Source organism: Corythoichthys intestinalis, chromosome 13 (genome assembly GCF_030265065.1).
Source record: "Corythoichthys intestinalis isolate RoL2023-P3 chromosome 13, ASM3026506v1, whole genome shotgun sequence".
Taxonomy (NCBI): domain Eukaryota; kingdom Metazoa; phylum Chordata; class Actinopteri; order Syngnathiformes; family Syngnathidae; genus Corythoichthys; species Corythoichthys intestinalis.
Window position 1 is genome coordinate 51,390,524 of NC_080407.1, and position 22,149 is coordinate 51,412,672.

The following is a 22,149-nucleotide window of genomic DNA, read 5'->3' on the forward strand; positions in this document are numbered from 1 at the left end:
AGACTCCATTTTTATTAATTTTTGTTATTGCCTGGCTAAGATGTTTCTTCTGTTATATGTATTTTCTCTATTTAGACAGACAATATTGAGTGGTCTTAAGACAGATGTTTATTTTCTTTGCGTTCAAGGATAGTTAAGAGATTAGTAACAAGTTTGTATTTATTGTGTATGTTATTATAATTTATGTTCAAATATTTCAATTTAAATTTGCTAATAAAATCCAGATATTTCTTCTGGAAATTTTCAAAATGTTTCTTTAGTACCTTATTTTTCGCACTATAAGGAGCACCTGACTATAAGCCACCTCCCACCCAATTTTTTTTATTTTTTATTTTTAACCGGTCCTGTTCAGCTGTTTGAAACGAAGAATGGAAGTTTAAGTGTCCGGTTGGTCTGAACAGTTTAATGTTTCACATTGGGAGTATGAAATACTCCCATTATGATCATTCAAGATACCTCGTTTATTATGACAAAGCAGTGAACAGGAAGTGGTTATGGGGGAACGGAAGAAAAGAAAAGAAACTCAAACAACAACAAGAAATACATTGAACGCCGACACTATGAATATGTTGGTGCTATCGTCAGCTAGATGTATTTTCGGTTGACACCATGTGAGGGGCCTGTTGACCAGGGAAAAAAGGGGAGGAGGGTAAGTGAGTCTATAGGATAAGTGATTGGGAGGGGTGGAGTGTCCACAAATCAGCTCTGAGATTTAGAAACCAGGAATCATGTGAATCCCTTGTGAGTGTAAGCCCGTCGGCAACCGACCTTATGTCGCCCCATCGCCAATTCCAGCACTGGGACCCCCCACCCGAGCGAGAGCCCCACCAAACACGCGACAGCCACGCAGACGGGCGGAGACGCCGCGCGAGTGCCACCCCAGGGCCACCGCCCCCACCCAGCCAGCCCTGGGAAGGAGGGTGGTCGGGGTTGGTGGGGAGCCAGCGCAGCCCATCTCTCCTCCCGCAGCCCAGCAAAGGAGCCATTGTCACTCTACCAGGATCCAGGGTGGTCCCCCGGGCCACCCGCGCCCCCATCAACCGGCCTTCAGGGATGGGAAGGGGGGACGAACCATGAACCCCTTCAAGAAGCTTCATTTGGCCAGCACTACTCCCTTGGGGGAGACAGTCAACCTCTGCTGCCACCTGCTGTCAACAATGTTGTCGTCTAACATACCTCCTAGCATCCATTACAGCGCTGCAGATGTAAATAACAATCAAGATTCATGTTCTGTGCTAATTATTTCTTCAGTTACTGTTCGAGTTGTTTCATTAATTGCTAGTTATGGTATTTCCTAACACTTTATTTGACAGTGGCGCCATAAGACTGTCATAAGACAATCATAATTATGACTTGAGACTGTCTGGAGCCACCTGCTGTCGACAATGTTGTCATCCAACATGACTCTTAGCATGCATTGCAGCACGACAGATGTAAATAACAATCAAAATTCATGTTCTGGACTAAATATTTCTTCAGTTACTATTCTAGTTGTTTCACTGATTGCAAGTTATGGTATTTGGTAACACTTTATTTGACAGTGGCGCCATAAGACTGTCATAAGACAATCATAATTATGACTTGACACTGTCTGCTGCCACCTGCTGTCGACAATGTTGTTGTCCAACATGCCTCCTAGCGTGCATAGCAGCGCTACAGATGTAAATAACAATCAAAATTCTTGTTCTGTGCTAAATATTTCTTCAGTTACTGTTCTAGTTGTTTCATTAATTGCTAGTTATGGTATTTGGTTACACTTTATTTGTCATAAGACAATCATAATTATGACATTGAGTATTAATAAATGCTTATAACAGATGTCATTTAGTGTCATCCGGCAAATTATCTCACGTTTGAATGGATATATAAGATCCGAGCTGGACATAAATGGAGTTAGTGACATAATTCGTCGGATGACACTTCATGACATCTGTCATAAGCATTCAGTAATGCCCATGATAGTGTCTTATGACGCCATTGTCAAATAAAGCGTGACCTGTTAAACCAAATAAATCAATAAAAACTGGACTATAAACTGCAGGATTCAAAATGAGGGGAAAAAGTAGTATAGTCCGAAAATTACGGTATTTAAAAAAAAAAAAAAAAAAAAAAGTTACCTAGTGTTGCTTTAAGACAGTGCTGTTCAGGTAAGAAAATGCATCTCCTGATTTATGCATGAGGTTTATTAAGGTGCGTCACTCATTGGCTAAGACTGAGTCACGCTCGGGGGGAGGGGGTGTGACGTAGACAATTACGCACCACCTCCTCCCGTTAAAGTTTGTAGAATGACAGGCGTCAGCGGCATTATTGCACGACGCGCACATTGATGTTTTGGACCTCTTTTGAGATGGAACAGGCAACAAAAAGCCAAGACGGACAGGATAAAACGAAAGGAGGCTCCTTTAGATAAACCCACTCGCTCAGTGGCGTTTCGAGCGAGAACGTGAGAGAGGGATAGCTCTAGTAAACAACAACACTGTTCTCGTTTCTTCTGGAGCCTTTTCTTACTGCTGCCTCATCTGAGGAGGAGGAATCAGGTAATACTCGCTATTAAACCTCTTAATGCGGATAAATATCGCTTAAATGTCGCGAGGGTAGACAGTGTTTTTATGTTAAAACTTTATATGAGGTCATTGGTTAGGCTGGATATTTTTTTTAATAATTTGATGTCGATTTTATTTTAAATGCGGGCTTTTTCCTCCCCAATCTGCAGCCTTTTTGCAGGATTTTTGTTGCGTTTCTCGCAAACGAGGCATTCCGGAAGTGAGCGGCGACAACACAAAAGCTCGTCTTCATTGGCTGTGGGGACATCTAGCGGCTGATATAGGCGCTGCGCCTTCTTGCTGACATGTACGGAGCTTCTGGCATCCCCGAGCTCATACCGCCGGCGGGCCCCCCAAGGCAGCCGGGTCCAGGGGCCCAACATGGCCAAGACGTTGGTGGTCCCAATGGTCCTAACCCCCAGAGGCTTGGTCAGAGGGCTCCCAAACTGGGCCAGATTGGACGCTCCAAGAAAGGTGAGATGCAGTGGTGGAACAAATGGGGACAGGGGGCAGTGGACAATTATTTACGGGCCCCTCGACCAGGGCCACTCCTGACCAATTTGGTACCTTAGGCAACATATTTGCTGGTTATGGTGTATTTATTTATGTAACCATATACTTCACAATCTATTGACATGACACTGAAAACGGGGCTGATTCGTAGGGGGCCTATTTTCAAAAATATTTTCAAAACCAAAGCTGCTACCGACCTAAAACCAAAACAGGCACCTACCTCAGCCATACATGAGTCTCCATGAGCAGCGGCATCCGAAAATTCAGACTCGTTCCCTTATAAAATCCTGATTAATTATTTTTTAGACAAGTGTAACACAACTTAAAATGGCTACAAAAGTCTCAGATTTTACACTAGATGCACAAAAATCACCAAATGCTGAGATAATCACCAATATTTTCAGTTATTTCAAGTTTTTGACCAAAATAGCAATGTAATTTTTTTATTTACTAAGTTTTCAACACCTAATAAATCACTCAATTTAACATCAGAAGCTTAATACTTGAGGAAACTATGTAGAATCAATTGTAAATCATATATAAGTAGATTATTAATAAATTCTATATACAATCACAACTTATTATAGAATAGAATAACCCTTTATAGTCATTATACACGATATACTGTTCGCGAATGAGGCTAACGGCCCCCTGACGTAAACCGAGCGTTTCTCGCGAAAATTCTTGTGAATAAATGCTTAAATCCCCGAATTCTTAATAGATGTGGACGTAAAACCGTCTCGATTCTTGGTTGAAAGCAAAGAAACCGTGAAGTTAGCATTTATTTTACGTATATTGTCAAAGTACAATACTACTTCTGTTAGCGAATGAGGTGTAGCGGCTGCCTGGCGTGAACAGAGCTTTTCTGGCGAAAATTCTTGTGAATAAATGCTTAAATACCAAAATTCTTCATAGACATGGATGTAAAACAGTCTCGATTCTTGGTTAAAAGCAAAGAAACTGTGCAGTTAGCGCTTATTTTACGTATATTGTCAAAGTACAATGATACTCTGTTAGCGAATGAGGCTAGCGGCCGCCTGACGGAAACAGACCTTTTCTGGCAAAAATTCTTGTGAATAAATGCTTAAATCCCTGAATTCTTAATAGATGTGGACATAAAACAGTCTTGATTCTTGGTTAAAAGCAAAGAAACCGTGCAGTTAGCGTTTATTTTACGTATATTGTCGAAGTATAATGCTACTCTTCGCAAATGAGGGGTAGCGAATGAGGTAAGCGGCCGTCTGGCGTGAACAGAGCTTTTGTGGCGAAAATTCTTGTGAATAAATGCTTAAATCCCAAAAATCTTCATAGACATGGATGTAAAACCGTCTCGATTCTTGGTTAAAAGCAAAGAAACTGTGCAGTTAGTGCTTATTTTAACATATATTGTCGAAGTACAATGCTACTCTTCGCAAATGAGGCTAGTGGCCGCATGACGTAAACGGAGCTTTTCTGGCTAAAATTCTTGTGAATAAATACTTAAATCCCGGAATTCTTCATAGATATGGACGTAAAACAGTCTCGATTCTTGGGTAAAAGCAAAGAAACAGTCCTGTTAGCATTTATTTTACTTATGTTGTCGAAGTACAATGCTACTCTGTTAGCGAATGAGGTGTAGCGAATGAGGTTAGCGGCCGCCTGACACAAACAGACCTTTTCTGGCGAACATTCTTGTGAATAAATGGTTAAATCCCCAAATTTTTCATAGACATGGATGTTAAACAGTCTCGATTCTTGGTTAAAAGCAAAGAAACCGTGCAGTTAGCGTTTATTTTACGTATGTTGTCGAAGTACAATGCTAGTCTGTTAGCGAATGAGGCTAGCGGCTAGCTGTAGAAGGACACGACCTTCTACAGCTCTTTCGTCTTGGCCATAGTGGAGTTTGGAGTGTGACTGACTGAGGTTTTATGCCAATAATGAGTTGAAACAGGTGCCATTAATCCAGGTAACGAGTGGAGCCTCGTTAGAAGAAGTTAGACCTCTTTGACAGCCAGAAATCTTGCTTGTTTGTAGGTGACCAAATACTTATTTTCCACTCTAATTTGGAAATAAATTCTTTAAAAATCAAACAATGTTATTTTTTTTTCTCATTCTGTCTCTCATGGTTGAGGTTTACCCATGTTGACTAATACAGGCCTCTCTAATCTTTTCAAGTCGGAAAACTTGCACAATTGGTGGTTGACTAAATGCTTATTTGCCCCACTGTATTTGCCCCATTGCTTTAAATTTCCTTTCTGACAGTCTACCTCAAATGCCTCCCTTTTGATTTCAGTGGACTTGGACGACGAAGTGTTGGATGACATCATGAACAACAACAACAACAATCAATGTCCCGTGTCCCTCCCTGTGTCCTGAACAGTCTCGTCTGAAGTGTCTCCGTCTCGGCGATGGCGCCGCGTGGCCCGCGGAGGGCGCTGGCTGGCCCTCATTGTAAAATACACGCTGTTGATCTCACTTCGTTGCAGACTTCCAAAGGGCTGCCGGGAGGTCCGGGCCGGCCCGTCCACGGGACAAGTGCCGTTTGTGTAGGGTGAAGCCCCTCGCTTGCCTTTTTTTTTTTTTTTTTTTTTAAACCCCGTCGGGTTGCCCTCCTTGCGATGGCTTAACAGCATCCTGTTGTAAAATCTCCCATACTGCTGATACTGGTAGTGTGCTTACTGTATAATCCAGTGGATGAAAGCTGGTTATTTATGTCGTCAGAAAAAAAGTGCAGCTTTTTATATGCGTTTTTTTTTCCCCCAAGTTGTTTGCACTTTGCGGGGAAGCCCATCAGTTCTATGCATGGAGTCTGTGAGCGCATATCCCAAATTTTCAAGGGCTGTAGTACTCGGACACTGCACCGTCGTTGCCTGCATGCTGAAGTGGAGGCAGAATGAACTTGTACAGTCGTGAATGTCTTGACTACATTGCTATGTTATTCCAAGAGCTTGCTAAGACAATCTCACCTTGACTTTTTGATGATTATTGTTCTGAGACGCTCGTGCTGATGTCATGTGAATGTTTTTTTTTTTTTTCAAATTGTAACACTTAAATCCAGATTTTTATTGGATGTGGATCGTTTCGGCTGTTTGCATGGAAGTCATCAACCTTTCGATGTGCATCCGGGGGAAATAAATTTTACAGAGGGTGGTGTGAAAAAAACTTTGTCAAGTACATACGTATATATATTTTTTTAATTATTAAATTTTTTAGGATCATGGAAGCTTCCACTTGGGAAAAATATATACATACAGTATATCCTGTATATACATAATATAATAATATACAGTACTGTGCAAAAATTTTAGGCACGTGTCCTGCCTAAAACTTTTGCACAGTACTGTACATGTTGTATAAAACTAGTGTTGCACCGATACCGAGAGAAAAAGATTTTTTTTTTTTCCCTTTTACTGATAAATGAATTTAAAAGAAAGTAAAATTTGGACCTGCAGAGCTGTCAATGGCATGGACTTGTATGGCCTGCAAAACAGTCATATACCCCAAAAAATGCCATATACCCCCCCCCCAAAAACCAAAATGCATTTTGTCACATACCCCAAAAAAATGCCACATGGCAAAAAGTGTTTGGCACATGGCAAACAAATGTTTCTACATGGCAAAAAAATGCCTCATGGCTAAAAAATGTTGCCACATGGCAAAAAAAAAAAAGCCATGTGGCAAAAAAAATTGCCACATTGCAAAAAAAAAAAAAAAAATGCCACATGGCAAAAAAAGTTTTGCCAAATGGCAAAAAAAAAAATGCCACATGGTAAAATTTTTGCCACATGGCAAAAAAAATTGCGACATGGCAAAAAAATGCCACATGGCAAAAAAACATGTTTTCCAAATGGCAAAACAAAATGCCACGTGGTAAAAATGTTGCCACATGGCAAAAAAAACGTATTGCCAAATGGCGAAAAAATGCCACATGGTAATTTTTTTTTCCCATATGGCAAAAAAAAATGCTACATGGCAAAAAAATTGCCACATGGCAAAAATAATTTTGCCACATGGCAAAAAAAAAAAAGCCACATGGCAATAAAAGTTTTGCCAAATGGCAAAAAAAATGCCGCATGATAAAATTTTTGCCACAAGGCAAAAAACGTGTTTTGCCAAATGCCAAAACAAAATGCCACATGATAAAAATGTTGCCATTTAGCAAAAAAAAAAAGCCACATGGCAAAAAAAATTGCTACATGGCAAAAAAAAAAAAAAAAATGCCACATGGCAAAAAAAGTTTTGCCAAATGGCCCCAAAAAAATGCCACATGGTAAAATTTTTGCCACATGGCAAAAATTTTTTGCCATATGGCAAAAAAAATTGCGACATGGCAAAAAAATGCCACATGGCAAAAAAACATGTTTTCCAAATGGCAAAACAAAATGCCACATGGTAAAAATGTTGCCACATGGCAAAAAAAACGTATTGCCAAATGGCAAAAAAAATGCCACATGGTAAATTTTTTTTCCCATATGGCAAAAAAAAAATGCTACATGGCAAAAAAATTGCCACATAGCAAAAAAAAATCACATGGCAAAAATAATTTTGCCACATGGCAAAAAAAAAAAAGCCACATGGCAATAAAAGTTTTCCCAAATGGCAAAAAAAATGCCGCATGATAAAATTTTTGCCACAAGGCAAAAAACGTGTTTTGCCAAATGCCAAAACAAAATGCCACATGATAAAAATGTTGCCATTTAGCAAAAAAAAAAAAAAAAGCCACATGGCAAAAAAAATTGCTACATGGCAAAAAACACTTTTGGTTTTCGGCCCAGCTGTAAATGACTGCATACTCGAATGTAAAGTCATTGCTATCATGGCGTCAAATGGATTGGACATCTACTCGTGAAAGCAACACTAGGTAACTTTTCAACCCTATCCCCACAAAAAAAATGTACAAATGTGCTGATTGCTTAACGGCATGCGTGACTTCCCTATCTCGCCATTCATTATAAAGACTGAAGTCGATGCGAATGCTTTCACGTGGATTCTGCATAGATAGCAGAGCAACAAAAGGGACAAAAAGTTTTGTCTGAGGAGGAAAATGGAGGCTACCAGGATTCACAAAATAAACGTTGGCCCGGCTTTCACTCGCTAGCGTGACGCCCCTTGACGAGTTCGGTTGAGGTGGGGGGTTTAGCCACACGGTTGCTAACCGTCATATGCTATTGTTTAGCCGATACTGGATTCATTACCTTATTACCATATGCAGAGATTAAGTGGGGCATAGCCCCCGATAGATTTTTTTTTTTTTTTTTTTTTTTTAGATAAGGGACTTGCACTCTGAAGCCACCACTTTGCATTACTGTAATGAACATACTGTAATGCAAACAATGATCCAATTGAGGGATGGCTAGCTTGACTTAGTTGTCCATTGTGGAGGCTGGCCTGACTGCAGTAGTTTTGCAGGTTAGCAATTTTAATTTGTAATTTTTTGTATTTTTTGTAATTTTAAATTATTTAGTCATACGCAGAGATTAAGAGGGGACCTGGGGGCATAGCAATGGTGACAAATGTAAATACCAAACCTAATGCTTGCTAATAATCAAGGGTGTAAGTTTGGTGGGGGCCTCCCAGTGGCCGAAATTGTCATTGCATGTAATTATCTAATACATGAATTTTAAATTAAGACTTTGCCGGTAAAATGTTGTCTATAAAAGTTGTAAATGTAACGGGTACACGTCGGTCCTCTTGCGTGAGCGGTGTGGGTATAACCTTTCTTCCGATGCCGTGTCGTGCGTCACGGGTTCGAGTCTTGACCTGAGCGAGGTGGGATCGGAACGCGGTCGGTGCAGCGCGGACATACCGGTTACATTGGTGCCGTGACCCGGGTCAGCAGTGAAGATTTTCGGGGGGTGAGTGTGATGGGCCCGCGTGTGTGAGCAGTGCGTGGAAAACTTTCCCTCTGATGCCTTCATGTGGCTCTAAAATTTGTTACTTTGAGATATCTGGGTTAAAAAAAAAATACAAAAAAACGTATTTCCATTGAACAGGATTTTTATTTTTCAAACAATATTAGAAAATTGGAACATAGGTATAATGTTAAGTTAAAATAACTAAAATATTGTTTCGGTGAGCCTAAACCCACAGCCACAGCTCAACATTATCACCATCAGAACAGAAATAATTGACTTATTTCCCATAAAAAGCATTTGTGTATGACTCGTATCATGTTTACATTATACACACACTCTCTTTCCCAACAAAGACAGTTGCCACAGTGAAAAAAAAACACGTTTTACCACCGCTAGACACACTAAACACTCTGGAGTTTACTCTCGTAGCTGTTCATGACAGTGTTTACTAACCTTTAATTTTATATAAATGCAAAATCATATCGGAGGTATTGCCTCCTCGGCAGCCACCCATGTTTTACATGACGTTGCCCTTCTCCTCTAAGCCGTCTGTAACATTTAGCTGAAGTATTCCCATCCCAACGATTTCATTTTCTTCGATGGGGGAAAAAGTTCAGGAGTTTCACCTCCTCCAGCCATGGTGTAGCACAGCTGACTCACTGACACTGAAAATAGCTAATAACATAGGGACTGTATGACGGAATTTTTTGCGGTTTTGAAACCTTGACGTTTTCATACTACGGTATATCTTGAAACCGGTAATCGGCACATGTCTAGTTGGTGGAATGCATCTTAGAACAATGAAAATAGAATTAATTTTAATTAGGGCTGTCAAAATTATCGCGTTAACGCGCGGTAATTATTTTTTTAAATTAATCACGTTAAAATATTTGACGCAATTAACGCACATGTCCCGCTCAGAAAGTATTCTACCTTTTGGTAAGTTTTACAGCAAGGCTTTTTATGCTGTCCAACAGCGAACTCTTGTGGTCGCTTTGCGACATGGTTTGTTTTCTTGCCAGTTCATTATGGCTGCACAACGTCTCGGGCTGATAATGTCGTGCTTATATGATCCTTGGACAAGATTTGTCCGTAAGTATGGTTGTTGTAAAGAATTTACATGTTATGTTAGTAAGCGAAATGTTATATTTTTTGTATGAGACGCTTTTTGTTTATCTTTAGTGAACCTGTATAGCGTGCTAAGCTAACGTTGTTGCTAATGCAATGCTTGTGTACTTTTTTTTTGTAGTTTTACGACGGTCTAAAGATGACAATGGTTTGAGGCCATTTTATTAATAAATCAGATGAAAAAGGAAGAAGTCTAATTATTAAGGCGTCGTTCACTAGCTGTCTAGCTTTGGAAAAAGTCGACGCTTCGGAGTGAGGACAGCATAGACAGATTTAAATGACAGTAGAGTGAAATGCCCACTACAGTCCTTATGTTGAATGTATATATATATATCCATCTTGTGTCTTATCTTTCCATTCCAACAATTTATTTTACAGAATATATATATAATTTACAGAAAAATATGGCATATTTTATAGATGGTTTGAATTGCGATTAATTGCGATTAATTACTATTAATTAATTTTTAAGCTGTAATTAACTCGATTAAAAATTTGAATCGTTTGACAGCCCTAGTATTAATACAACAATTATAAACATGACAAATCTGCAAATCTGAAAGTCATCCTACATTTCGCCAAATAAATATTTTCAAAGTGGCTAACACGGATGCAAACAGAGCAACTGTAAAGTCGTTGCGAGGACGAAAACGCATGTGCAAGGGTGACAAACTGCGATTTCTATTGGAAGCAAAAAGTATGTGGAACCTTTGGAATTCCTTGCAAAAATTGTTCATAGCAGAAAGATGAAAAGAGCCACGTGACTGGACGTGAAAGAGTTATTAAAATTGTGTAAAGCTGGTAAAGACTTGATATTCACTTCTTTTTTTTCTTCTCACTGTAAATAGCAGTTCCCTGTAAGACCACCTATCAGTTCTACAAGAACAAACTATTAAATACACAAACAACAGAAAGTCCCACTTTTTTTTTTTTTTTGAATTGCTTCTTGGTAAAACCATGACGAGTGATAGACGTTCAGACGTATTCCTTGTTGCCGCTCGAAGGCCCGGAGCGGGAACCGGCCACGGACGGGTACTTGGCTAGCTGTTTCTTTCGTGGACAAGAAGCGGCTAACATGACTCCGCCCAGGACGTCCAGTAGAGACCCGCCCCAGGCGATAAAGATGGCGGCGCCGAACTCAAACCTGCGGCATCAACCAGGAGTGTATAAAATAACAGCTTGATGTTAAACTTTAGCGAATTATGTCTCTTACTTGGTGTTGACAGGAGTGTAGGGGTTGTAGAACGCTCGGATCACGTTGTGAGCGAACCAGGAGCAAGCCACGATGGCGCACAGGCCTAAAGAGAAGCAACAAGTTAAGCTTTTGCTAACAGTTTAGCCTTTGGATAACCAAAGACTTTCAAAATTTCAGAATCTTTGATTGCGTGCAGTGATGTTTTCGTCAACGGTGACCATTAGGGTTGTTCCGATCATGTTTTTTTGCTCCCGATTCAATTCCAATCATTCCTGATAATTTTTCCCGATCATATACATTTTGGCAATGCATTAAGAAAAAAATGAATAAAACTCGGACGGATATATACATTCAACATACAGTACATAAGTACTGTATTTGTTTATTATGACAATAAATCCTCAAGATGGCATTTACATTATTAACATTCTTACTGTGAGAGGGATCCACGGCTAGAAAGACTTGTAATTCTTAAAGGATAAATGTGACTTTGCATATTGTGACTAAATATTGCCATCTAGTGTATTTGTTGAGCTTTCAGTAAATAATACTGCAGCCGTTTAACTACTGCCCAAATGATGGGAAGTGCAACCATGACTGTGCGTAGGGGCACATATTGATATATCTTCTCTGTGTTGGGAAAGAACATAGGGTGTTAAGAAAATGATCAACTACTACCTTTCTTCCACACATTGCTTCCACGTTATTTTTAATTGCTGAGAGAGGTATTGTAAGGCTTTAGCCACATAAAAAATGGCTCCAAAGCCTGTCAAAATTCTCTCGACTCATTATACGCTGCCTTTTAGCGCTGTCTATAAGTAAAACGGCGTTTTTATAGATTGACCGCGACAATGCGTGAGTGGGTCGTGCAGCGCATGCGTTAATTACTTAATGTGATTAATTTAAAAAAATTAATTGCCGCCGTTAACGCAATAAATTTGATAGCCATACTTTAAGCCAAAACTACTCTGGATGAGTGGAAGACATTTTGTCTGCAACGTTAAATACAATTAGAAAATGATTTATATATATAAAAAAAAATAATAATAATAAATTAAAAAAGGCATGTCCGATATTTTTTTGCCGATTCCGATACTTTGAAAATGACGTGATCGGACCCGATCGATCGGGACGATGACAGGCGAGAAATATGTCTCGGGACACTAAAACATAACGATACGAATGCCAATTTTCGTCCGACGAGACGAGAACGAGATGAAAATTTGCTGTAGTTTCCGTCATAAATCCACATTGTGTGACATTTTCCAATCGTATGTATAGTTAGCACGAATTGTAGCAGCGTGTGACGTGCTGCGCTGTCCTCTCCAGGCTAGAGAAAGTATCTGAACCTTTTGGAATTTCTCACATTTCTGCATAAAAACCCCATCAAATGTGATCTGATCTTTGTCAAAATCACACAGATGAAAAAACAGTGTCTGCTTTAACTTAAACCACCCAAACAGTTAAAGGTTTTCATATTTTAATGAGGATAGCATGCAAACAATAACAGAAGGGGGAAAATAACTAAGTGAACCCTCTGCTTAAGGAGACTTATCGAGCAATTGAAACCAATTTTTACCAAACAATTTAAGTCCGGTGTGTTTCCAACCACTTCTGAGTGGTTTCAAGCTGGCCTGCCAACTATAAAACACACACCTGGTAAGAAATGCCTTGATTAGAAGCTTTGTCTGATGTGCATCATGGCTCGGTCAAAAGAGCTGTCTCAAGATGTGCGATCAAGGATCATTAATTTGTATAAAGCTGGGAAAGGATGCAAAACTATCTCTAAACGTCTGAATGTTCATCAATCGACAGTCAGAGAAGTTGCCTACAAATTGAGAGAGTTTGGCAGTAGTCGTCCACCAAAGATGACGCCAAGAGTTCAGCGCAGAATGCTCAGAGAGGTAAAAAAGAATCCAAAAGTGTCTGCTAAAGACTTACAGAAAACACTGGCACAGTCCAATTTCACTGTGCACATATCAACTATATGTAAAACTATGGCCAAGAATGGTGTTCATGGGAGGACTCCACAAAGGGAAGCCACTGCTGTCTAAAAAAAACCCATTCTTGCTCCTTTAATGTTCGCAAAAAGCCACTTGGACACTCCACAGAATTTTCGGCAAGATATTTTGTGGACTGATGAAAAGTTGACTTGTTTGGGAGTAACACACAACGTCATGTGGGAAGGAAAAATGGAAAAGCTCACCAACATCAACACTTCATCTCCACCGTGAAGCATGTTGGAGGGAGCATCATGATTTGGGGCTGTTTTGGTGCCGCAGGGCCTGGACAACGTGTAATCATTAATGGAAGAATGAATTCAAAAGTTTATCAAAATTTTTTTCAGGAAAACCTGAGGCTGTCTGTTCGTCAGTTGAAGCTAAAAAGAGGATGGATGCTGCAACAAGACAATGATCCAAAACACAGAAGTCAATCAACTTCAGAATGGTTTCAGAAGAACAAAATACACGTTCTGGAGTGGCCAAGTCAAAGTCCAGACTTGAACCCCATTGAGTTGCTGTGGCATGACCTAAAGACAGCGATTCAGGCCAGACATCCCAGGAATCTGACTGAACTACAGCAGTTTTGTAGTGAACAAGATTAGTCCTGATTGATATGCCAGACTGATCTGCAGCTACAGGAAGCGTCTGGTTGAAATTATTGCTGCCAAAGGCGGGGGCACAAACTATTAAATGTGATGGTTTACTTACTTATATTTCCCCCCTCTGTCATTGTTTGCATATTATCCTCATTAGAATAAGAAAAACAATAAATGTTTGGGGTGGTTTTAGTTAAAGCAGACAGTTTTTTCATCTGTGTGATTTTGACAAAGATCAGACCACATTTGATGGTGATTTCATGCAGAAATGTGAGAAATACCACTGTAGTTAATTATGATTATGTTGTGTGTATGTTGTGTTGTGGGAGCAACATATTATGCTATGCAGCACACCTCTCTTTCTCTAAGCAGCTTCTTGATCACATTTTTCTAATTCTATAGTTTCCAGTGGAGTTCACTCCATTTCTCACAGTTTAATTAATGTTAACAGTAGAAAACACAAACAGAAGGACACTTCGAAGCAGCTTCCTACTCGAGTTTTGCAGGTTAGCAAGTTCACACAGTTTAATGTTATGCTATGCTAATTCTGATGCAGGTCGGACATTCAGTCGCAAAATTAGTGGTGTGTTCCCCATCTCCACAACATTGGTGTCTTTTTAACCCTTTATTGCCAAACGTATCACATTTGATACCCCAAAAATTTCATGATTTTGAGACTAATTCAGAATTCTTACAATTCTTTTTGAAGAAAAAAAATGATGGATGCAAGTCAACACATGCATCTGCTGGTTCCATGAGAAAAACAAAAAGGATTTAGCAAGGGTTATAGATATCAGAACGCTTATTACACGTATTCATTTTGACTTTTCGTTTTACAAATCTGAAAAAAGGTTTCATTAGGACTTTATTTTTCAAACTTTGGGATTCTCTGATAATTGCTTCATATTGCAGGTATTTAAGGGTTAAATTACTTACAGTGGCTGCTGCTGGCCGAAAAAACAACAACTTCTAATATCCCTCCTATTCGAAATTGGTGTCTTTTCAAACTACTTACAGTGGCTGCTGGTGGCTGAAAAAAAAACTAAACAAAAAAAAAACAACTAAAAAAACTAAACTAACTTCTAATATTCCTCTTTTTGAAGCGGCACGTCTTTTGACAACACTGATCGTGTGACTGCCAACCAGATTTGAGTAAATTATGAAAACAACATTGAGTTCAGCCAACATTCTATTGCACTTCTCAGCTTTAACACCAGATGGAGCTTAAGAAGTTCAGTGATTCATTTTCTGGCAAGCCCAAAAATGATTTGAAATTTCTATTTTTAAAAAAAAAAGGGAACTTATACAAATATGCATGTTAAGACGTCATCCTCAAACTCACCTCCCACTAAGAGGATGATGCCCCCCGTCATGGCGACGCGGGCCTTGCGGAGCTTGTCGGTCCCTCCACAAGTAGTGCACTTCATGCCCATGCAGGCTACGCCCAGGCCCGCCACGGACATGATAATGCCCACGATCATCAGTGCCCGTGTGGCTTGGAGAGAACCTGGAGGATGCCCGATTTTAAGATGAATGAATGAACTTGTACAACTATATATTATGTGTATTCTCAGTAAGCTTCAGCGCCAGTCATTATAGAAGCCTCAGTGTCAATTCTTCCTGGAAGGGAAACCCCGGGTTACGACGCCGTGGCGCCACACTTTGAAATACAGCCTGTCCGCTCTTCATCAGTCAGCGCCCCCCACTCTCTCCGCCTCCTATAAACCCATCACACGGCGAACATTCTTTTGTCTTTTCGCCACCTAGAACCAGTCTGTGCCAGTCTGGCCCAGCCTGCGTAAACAGCACCCTCCTGGAGCGAGGGGAGCCATGGCGCTGTTGCGGGGCCTCTATTGTTTTAGAAGGTCATGTGGAACCTCCTGGAAGTGCTATTCGTCGAATCATATGTTTATGAATGTGCTAGTTCAGTCGAGATGTCTTTTGATGACCACACTCTGTAATAATTACATACAATTGGTGATTGGATACATAATGTAAAACTACTTTTAAATATTTTTCTTAAAAAGAAGAGAAAAGAATACTGGAGTACCAGCTAAAATATTTTTTTCCCTTGTCCCATGCCAACGTGAACTCCAAATATGCAGTTAAGATCAGAGGCGGAGTTTGACTTTTGGGGTGGGGGGGCACAACACGTTGATGACCCCAAAACAATAAAGTCAGCAATAAAATTAACTTACAAGAATATTTATAATAATAAGTTGACAATGAGCATTTTTTGTTTCCCATCATTCTTGAGGGGAATTTTAAATCAAGCTGCTTAGGCAATACTTTTCGCCAAGATCGTCATCCATTGAACTTGGTATGCCCGTCCGTGTCGTGCCAATGTAGTTACCCCAGTCAAAAATTGTATGTAGATTTGTGTCTTTATTATTCAATCAAAAAAAGTCGCTTCAATTAAAAAAAAAAAAAAGTTGCTTAAATCAAAATATATGTTTTTAACCAAAAAAAAAGTGTTTGAATGCAATAGAATGAATTTGAAACAAAAAAACTAAAAAAAAAAAAATGCATGTGAAAGCTATTTTTGTTTGATTAATTTTTTGTATTTTATTTTTTTTGATTGAAGCAACTTTTTGATTGAAGTAATGTCGATTTGTGTTTGGGCCACATTTTTCTATTTATTACCCTAATTTTCGCACTATAAGGTGCACCTGACTATAAGCCGCCCCCCATCAAATTTGGCAGGAAAACGACATTTGTTCATAGATAAGCCGCACTGGACTATAAGCCGCAGCTGTCCTGTAGTATGTATGTATGTACTGTATGTATGTATGTCATTAAGTATATATTATGGGATATTTACATGAAAAGGATATTAACCAGTAATAGTTTATTTGACATCAGCGTCATACAAATTACTTTGAACCAATTGGCTGCAAAGCTTCATTGCTTCAAGAAGCTTAATTTGGCCATCACTGTCAAACAGTCAACCTCTGCTGCCACCTGCTGTCAACACTGTTGTTGTCCAACATGCCTCCGAGCATGCATTGCAGCGCTACAGATGTAAATAACAATCAAAATTCATGTCCTGTGCTAATAATTTCTTCAGTTACTCTTCCAGTTGTTTCATTAATTGCTAGTTATGGTATTTGGTAACACTTTATTAGACAGTGGTGCCATAAGACTGTCATAATTATGACATGACACTGTCATGAGCATTTATGAATGCTTATAACAAATGTCATTCAGTGGTGTCTGGCAAATTATCTCACTTTTGAATGGATGTAAAAGATCCAAGCTGGACATAAATGGAGTTATTAACATAATTTGCCGGATGTCACTTCATAACGTAAGCATTCAGTAATGCCCATGATACTGTCATGTCATAAGTATGAATGATGGTCTTATGACAATGTTATGATGGCACTTTGTAATAAATTGTTACCTATTAACCCAAATAGGTTAAACTCAAATAAATCGCACTGGACTATAAGCCGCAGAATTCAAAATGAAGGAAAAAAGTAGCAGCTTATAGTCCGAAAATTACGGTATTCAATTTAAAAAAGTTGCTTCAAAAAAAATATAGATTTTCGAAAAGAAAAATCACTTCAATCAGAAAAAGAAACATTTCAATCACAGAAAAAAGTTTTTGACTTCGAAAAAATATTTGAAAAATTAGCATTTGAACACTTAATTTTTCATTGATTGAAGCGATCCTTTTGGTGTTTGGGCTATATTACGATTAGGACATTTGTATCTAACTCATTCAATCCCCCCCAAAAAGTTGCCTCAATCAAAAAAAATTTTTTTCAATCAAAGAAAAAAAAACATTTTAAAAAATATTTTTTTCTCTAATATATATATATATATTTTAATTATATGCAAAGCAAATGACAGTCTAAGGTGCTCGAAAAATAATTTCGACCCATCATAAGAATGTTTTTTTTTTTCATTTCATTCATTTTTGTTGCAGTTTTATTGCTTTACAACTTATATTTATATATGGGAAAGTCAGTTACATGCAGTGATACTTTTCGGCCACCGGGGGCTGGCCTTAACACCCTAAAAACATTCTTCAAAAAGCCACCGATTACCGATTAGTGGAAATGAGAATTGAATGTATGAAGTCTATAGACAAACATTCGATGACAAATTTGCCAGATCCCAAAACTGCTTGAATTACCTTAACTTCACTTCAGGTGTTCCTCATCAGTAAGTTTTTTTTTGTACCCAAAGCCTCAAAAAAGCGCTTACTGTCAAGCTGCAAGATGGAATCATAGATCTTGCACTGGAGCTGTCCTGTACTCTGGAAGGCACAAGACATCCACAGTCCCTGGTACATGGCCACGGCGGTGATGATGTTGTCCCCAATGTAGGCGGACATCTTCCACTGGGGCAGAATCGTCCCTATGATCAGGCCGATGATGCCGGTCAGAGACATGAAGAATCCCAAAAGCTGAATCCCGGAGTTGGCCATTTGTCTTTCCACGAAACAAAACCAGATTTTTTCTTGACGTCTGTATTAAAAGTCCTCAATTGCGCGCGAGCTCAATGCAAAAAGCACTCGGATGTGAGTACGTGTGTGCGCTCGTAGGGGTCTTCTTGGGGATGGGCGAGCAAGATATGGGTGTGTGTTGTTGGTAGCTGCTGGGAAATGTTCCCTCTACTCTCAAGCAAAGCAACAGGTTGCCCCAATGGCTTCTTTTTTATCGTCCTCATGCTCACGGAGAGCTTGTTTTTGCATAGTTTGCCAGCTACGACTGCGTAAAATGTGGACTGACCCAGATCGAGGGCCCCCACGTACCCCCCTTGAACAGATAATTAAACAACTCAGAGCAGATTTACAGCAGCTATCCGACAGTGATATTCTAATGAGGGACTGGAGAAAGCGCGTCGAAAGACAAAATGCACATTTCAACATATTTTTTCAACAAAAACCTTTAAAAAAATCAGGAGAATCTTGATTGAACACAAGGCTAGATGTAAAATCTTAGAAATACTGCATTCCCAAGCCAGCTGAGAGACATAAGCCCCTTTCACACATACCTAAACACCGTTAAAATCCCAGGATTTAAGCGGGTAGCCCTGATGTATGAAAGCAATTTCCCGGGTGAGCTGACACGGAGATGACGCGGACATTTACTGAGTCGTGTCCTAGTATAATGTCCGGGATTTTACCGGGAAGTGGTATATGTGAAAGTAGGCGTTAAATTCCCAGGTTACAGCGTGATGGCGTAAATATCATGGCGGGCCGATTGTCACGGCAGCTTTCAAGGAAATTAACAAATTGACCACGGATTAAACGGTATGATTCAAGGCATTGGAAGACCGCGTCGAGGCTCGGATCGAGAACTGGCTCCGTGGACTCACGGTTCGGTCCGAGGAATGATGGAGAAAAGTGGATGCTACCTTGCGCCAGGTGACGGAACTGTCGAGGCAGACCGCGACTATTGGCAGTGACCTAAGGGACCTAAGGTCTCGCCTATGCCATGAGGAGCGTGAATTTGACTGAAGACCAACCGTATTTGGACAAAATAAATTACTTACTTGGCTTAATTCGATTATAATTTTCGTTTCCCTTTCTCGAACACCCTTAACGCACCAGTCCCTTCTCCAGGGGAGAGCCGCGCAGATGGCCCTATCTCTTGCCCTTGATCTGAAGATCCGGCACCTCTTGATTTTGGCCTCCATGTGTTCCGGGACTTATTTGGGTAGATCTGGCACCTCTCGTGCATCGAAAATAATAATACTAATATGAAAGCGTTTATAAAAAATGTATAGTAGTAGCCCCGAATGGGGAGAAAGAAGGAGAGGAGTCGTTGATGGCTTTTTTCAATTTATTGTGGCAACAATAAGAAAACAATATATTAGGGCTATCAAAATTATCGCGTTAACGGGCGGTAATTAATTGTTTTAATTAATCACGTTAAAATATTTGACGCAATTAACGCACATGCCCCGCTCAAACAGATTAAGATGACAGCACAGTGCAATGCCAACTTGTTACTTGTGTTTCTTGGAGTTTTGTCGCCCTCTGCTGGCGCTTGGGTGTGACTGATTTTATGGACTTAAGCACCCATGAGCATTGTGTAATTATTGACATCAATAATGGGCGGCTACGAGTTTATTTTTTGATAGAAAATTTTACAAATTTTATCAAAACGAAAACATAAAGAGGGGTTTTAATATAAAATTTCTATAACTTGTATTAACATTTATCTTTTAAGAACTACAAGTCTTTCTATCCATGGATCGCTTTAACAGAATGTTAATGTCATCTTGTTGATTTATTGTTGTAATAAACAAATACAGAACTTATGTACCGTATGTTGAATGTTTATATCCGTCTTGTGTCTTATCTTTCCATTCCAACAATAATATACAGAAAAACATGGCATATTTTATTGATGGTTTGAATTGCGATTAATTACGATTGATTACGATTAATTAATTTTTAAGCTGTAATTAACTCGATTAAAAATTTGTATCGTTTGACAGCCCTAATATATATATATATATATATATATATATATATATATATATATATATATACATATATATTTCTTTATTAACACATGGAGCTAACAGCAGAAACACGACTTGTGGCTCTCTATCTCACCAAAACAACAGTAACGTTGTGTGCACTTCAGGGTGCCTCGGAAAACATTATATCAGAATGTAACACATAGTTACGGACATTACAGTATAAAATAAAATCACAATATCCATAAATTATTTTACAGAACAAATCCCAAGAATTGCATGTTGTTTATAAAAATTTAACGTTGTTAGAAAGAGTCAGAGATTTGTTGATGCACTGAAAAGCTGGACCAACAAATCACACCCCTAACAGGGGAGCAAGTAGCCAGGATTGAACGGTATTTCAACATGCCAAAAAGACAGTTGCATTTACTGTCTTTTTCTCAAAAAGATGGAAGATGGTTCTAAACGAGTCAGAATAACACAAAGTGACAAGTGGGCATTTGCGTGTTGTTTTCAGCACCATTTTCTGCGTATGATCCGGGACTTGTCCCCGTCTCGTCATCCCTGTGCTGTCATATTTACTTTGCGTTCCGGCACCTTATGATTTTCAAATTAAGCACTGATTAGAAGGTCTTCCTCTAGTTGATTTTAGCTTGCGCTGACCTTATGCCTTGCATTTCTACTTCACCTCTGGCAAGAAATGCCTACTTGACGTATCTTTTTCATGTACTAGAAGATAAAGAGGAGGGAATGCGGAGCGTCTGGGGCCTAGCGATGTTGTCACCATTGGTAACCTGATTTATTTGATGGTTTTGCCCTGCAAAGGACACAAAAAAGTGCATTCCTCCATACAGCCGCCCCCTCCGTGACTTCTTCTTGCACTCTCCGCTTCCTTTCTTCATTAGAGCAGTAAAGAATCAGCCCACAGACAAGAAGTTACAGCATTGTCAAATGCGTTTGGTTTTTCTCCCTTTGCATTTCTGTGACCTCCTCCTGGCCTGAAGGAGGGCTAAAACAGCTATTGAAGTCCCACAAGTGTCCCGAGAAGTAGGCGAAGCATTAGCAATAAAGCGCCCACGCACGGCTTTTCCGTGAAAAGCTCAAACGTGCACAAATGAGGGGGTGGCGCGGTGACCTTTCCTTCATGCTCCTGAAAGCCTCTCATGCAACAGGGCCGGACTGAGTGATGAAGCAGCAGGAGAAGGACTCACGGACTGTAACTTCGTCCCGTGGGTTCATTCTTCTCGTCCGTTTGTGTGTCTCGGACCTCTCGCTGCACACCAGCTAGCGTGAAAATAGGTCGGTGACATCAGCAGCTCTCTGTTAGCCAATTAGGTTCCTGGAATGTGTTGTTGTGCACTGAAGTTCAACTCTTTATTTCTATTCGAGTAAGTTATCATGTTTGACATAAAATACCATTATGACTTAAGTAAGAGGTGTCAAACTCATTTTAATGGCAAATAGTTATGTTTCAATTTTGGTCAAATAAGTTAACTCACTGGCTGCCATTGACATCTAGAGCCGTCAGTGGCACTGAAATACTGTATGATTGTCTTACGGCAGTCGTATGGTGCCACTGTCAAATAAAGTGTTACCAAATACCATGACTAGCAATTATTGAAACAACTGTAACAGTAACTGAAGAAATAATTACCACGGAACATGAATTTTGATTGTTATTTACATCTTTAGCGCTGCAATGCATGCTAGGAGGCATGTTGGACGACAACAGTGTTGACAGAAGGTGGCTGTGGTGGTTGACTGTGAAGGAGATGGTACCTGTTTAACTGTTTGCATTACTCTAACACACTTAATATAATCAATCAGGGAATAGTATCATTGCTCATATTTACTGTAGAACTGTTTGTATTACTCACCTACAAACACACACAATAT

The 22,149-nt window shown here is 39.6% G+C and overlaps 2 protein-coding genes across 2 annotated transcripts in view; both read right to left on the reverse strand.

Moving 5' to 3' along the window:
- haus4 (HAUS augmin-like complex, subunit 4) overlaps window positions 1-22,149 on the reverse strand; it is a 268,044-nt gene that overhangs the window by 103,696 nt on the left and 142,199 nt on the right. The window lies entirely within an intron of this gene.
- On the reverse strand, window positions 9,019-18,485 carry cldn7a (claudin 7a). Its single transcript, XM_057855026.1, has 4 exons — window positions 18,025-18,485; window positions 15,155-15,319; window positions 11,232-11,316; window positions 9,019-11,162 (listed from the first exon to the last, which is right to left on the reverse strand). Exons 1-4 carry the CDS (start codon window positions 18,245-18,247, stop codon window positions 10,994-10,996), a joined length of 642 nt encoding a protein of 213 aa, XP_057711009.1. The 5' UTR covers window positions 18,248-18,485; the 3' UTR covers window positions 9,019-10,993.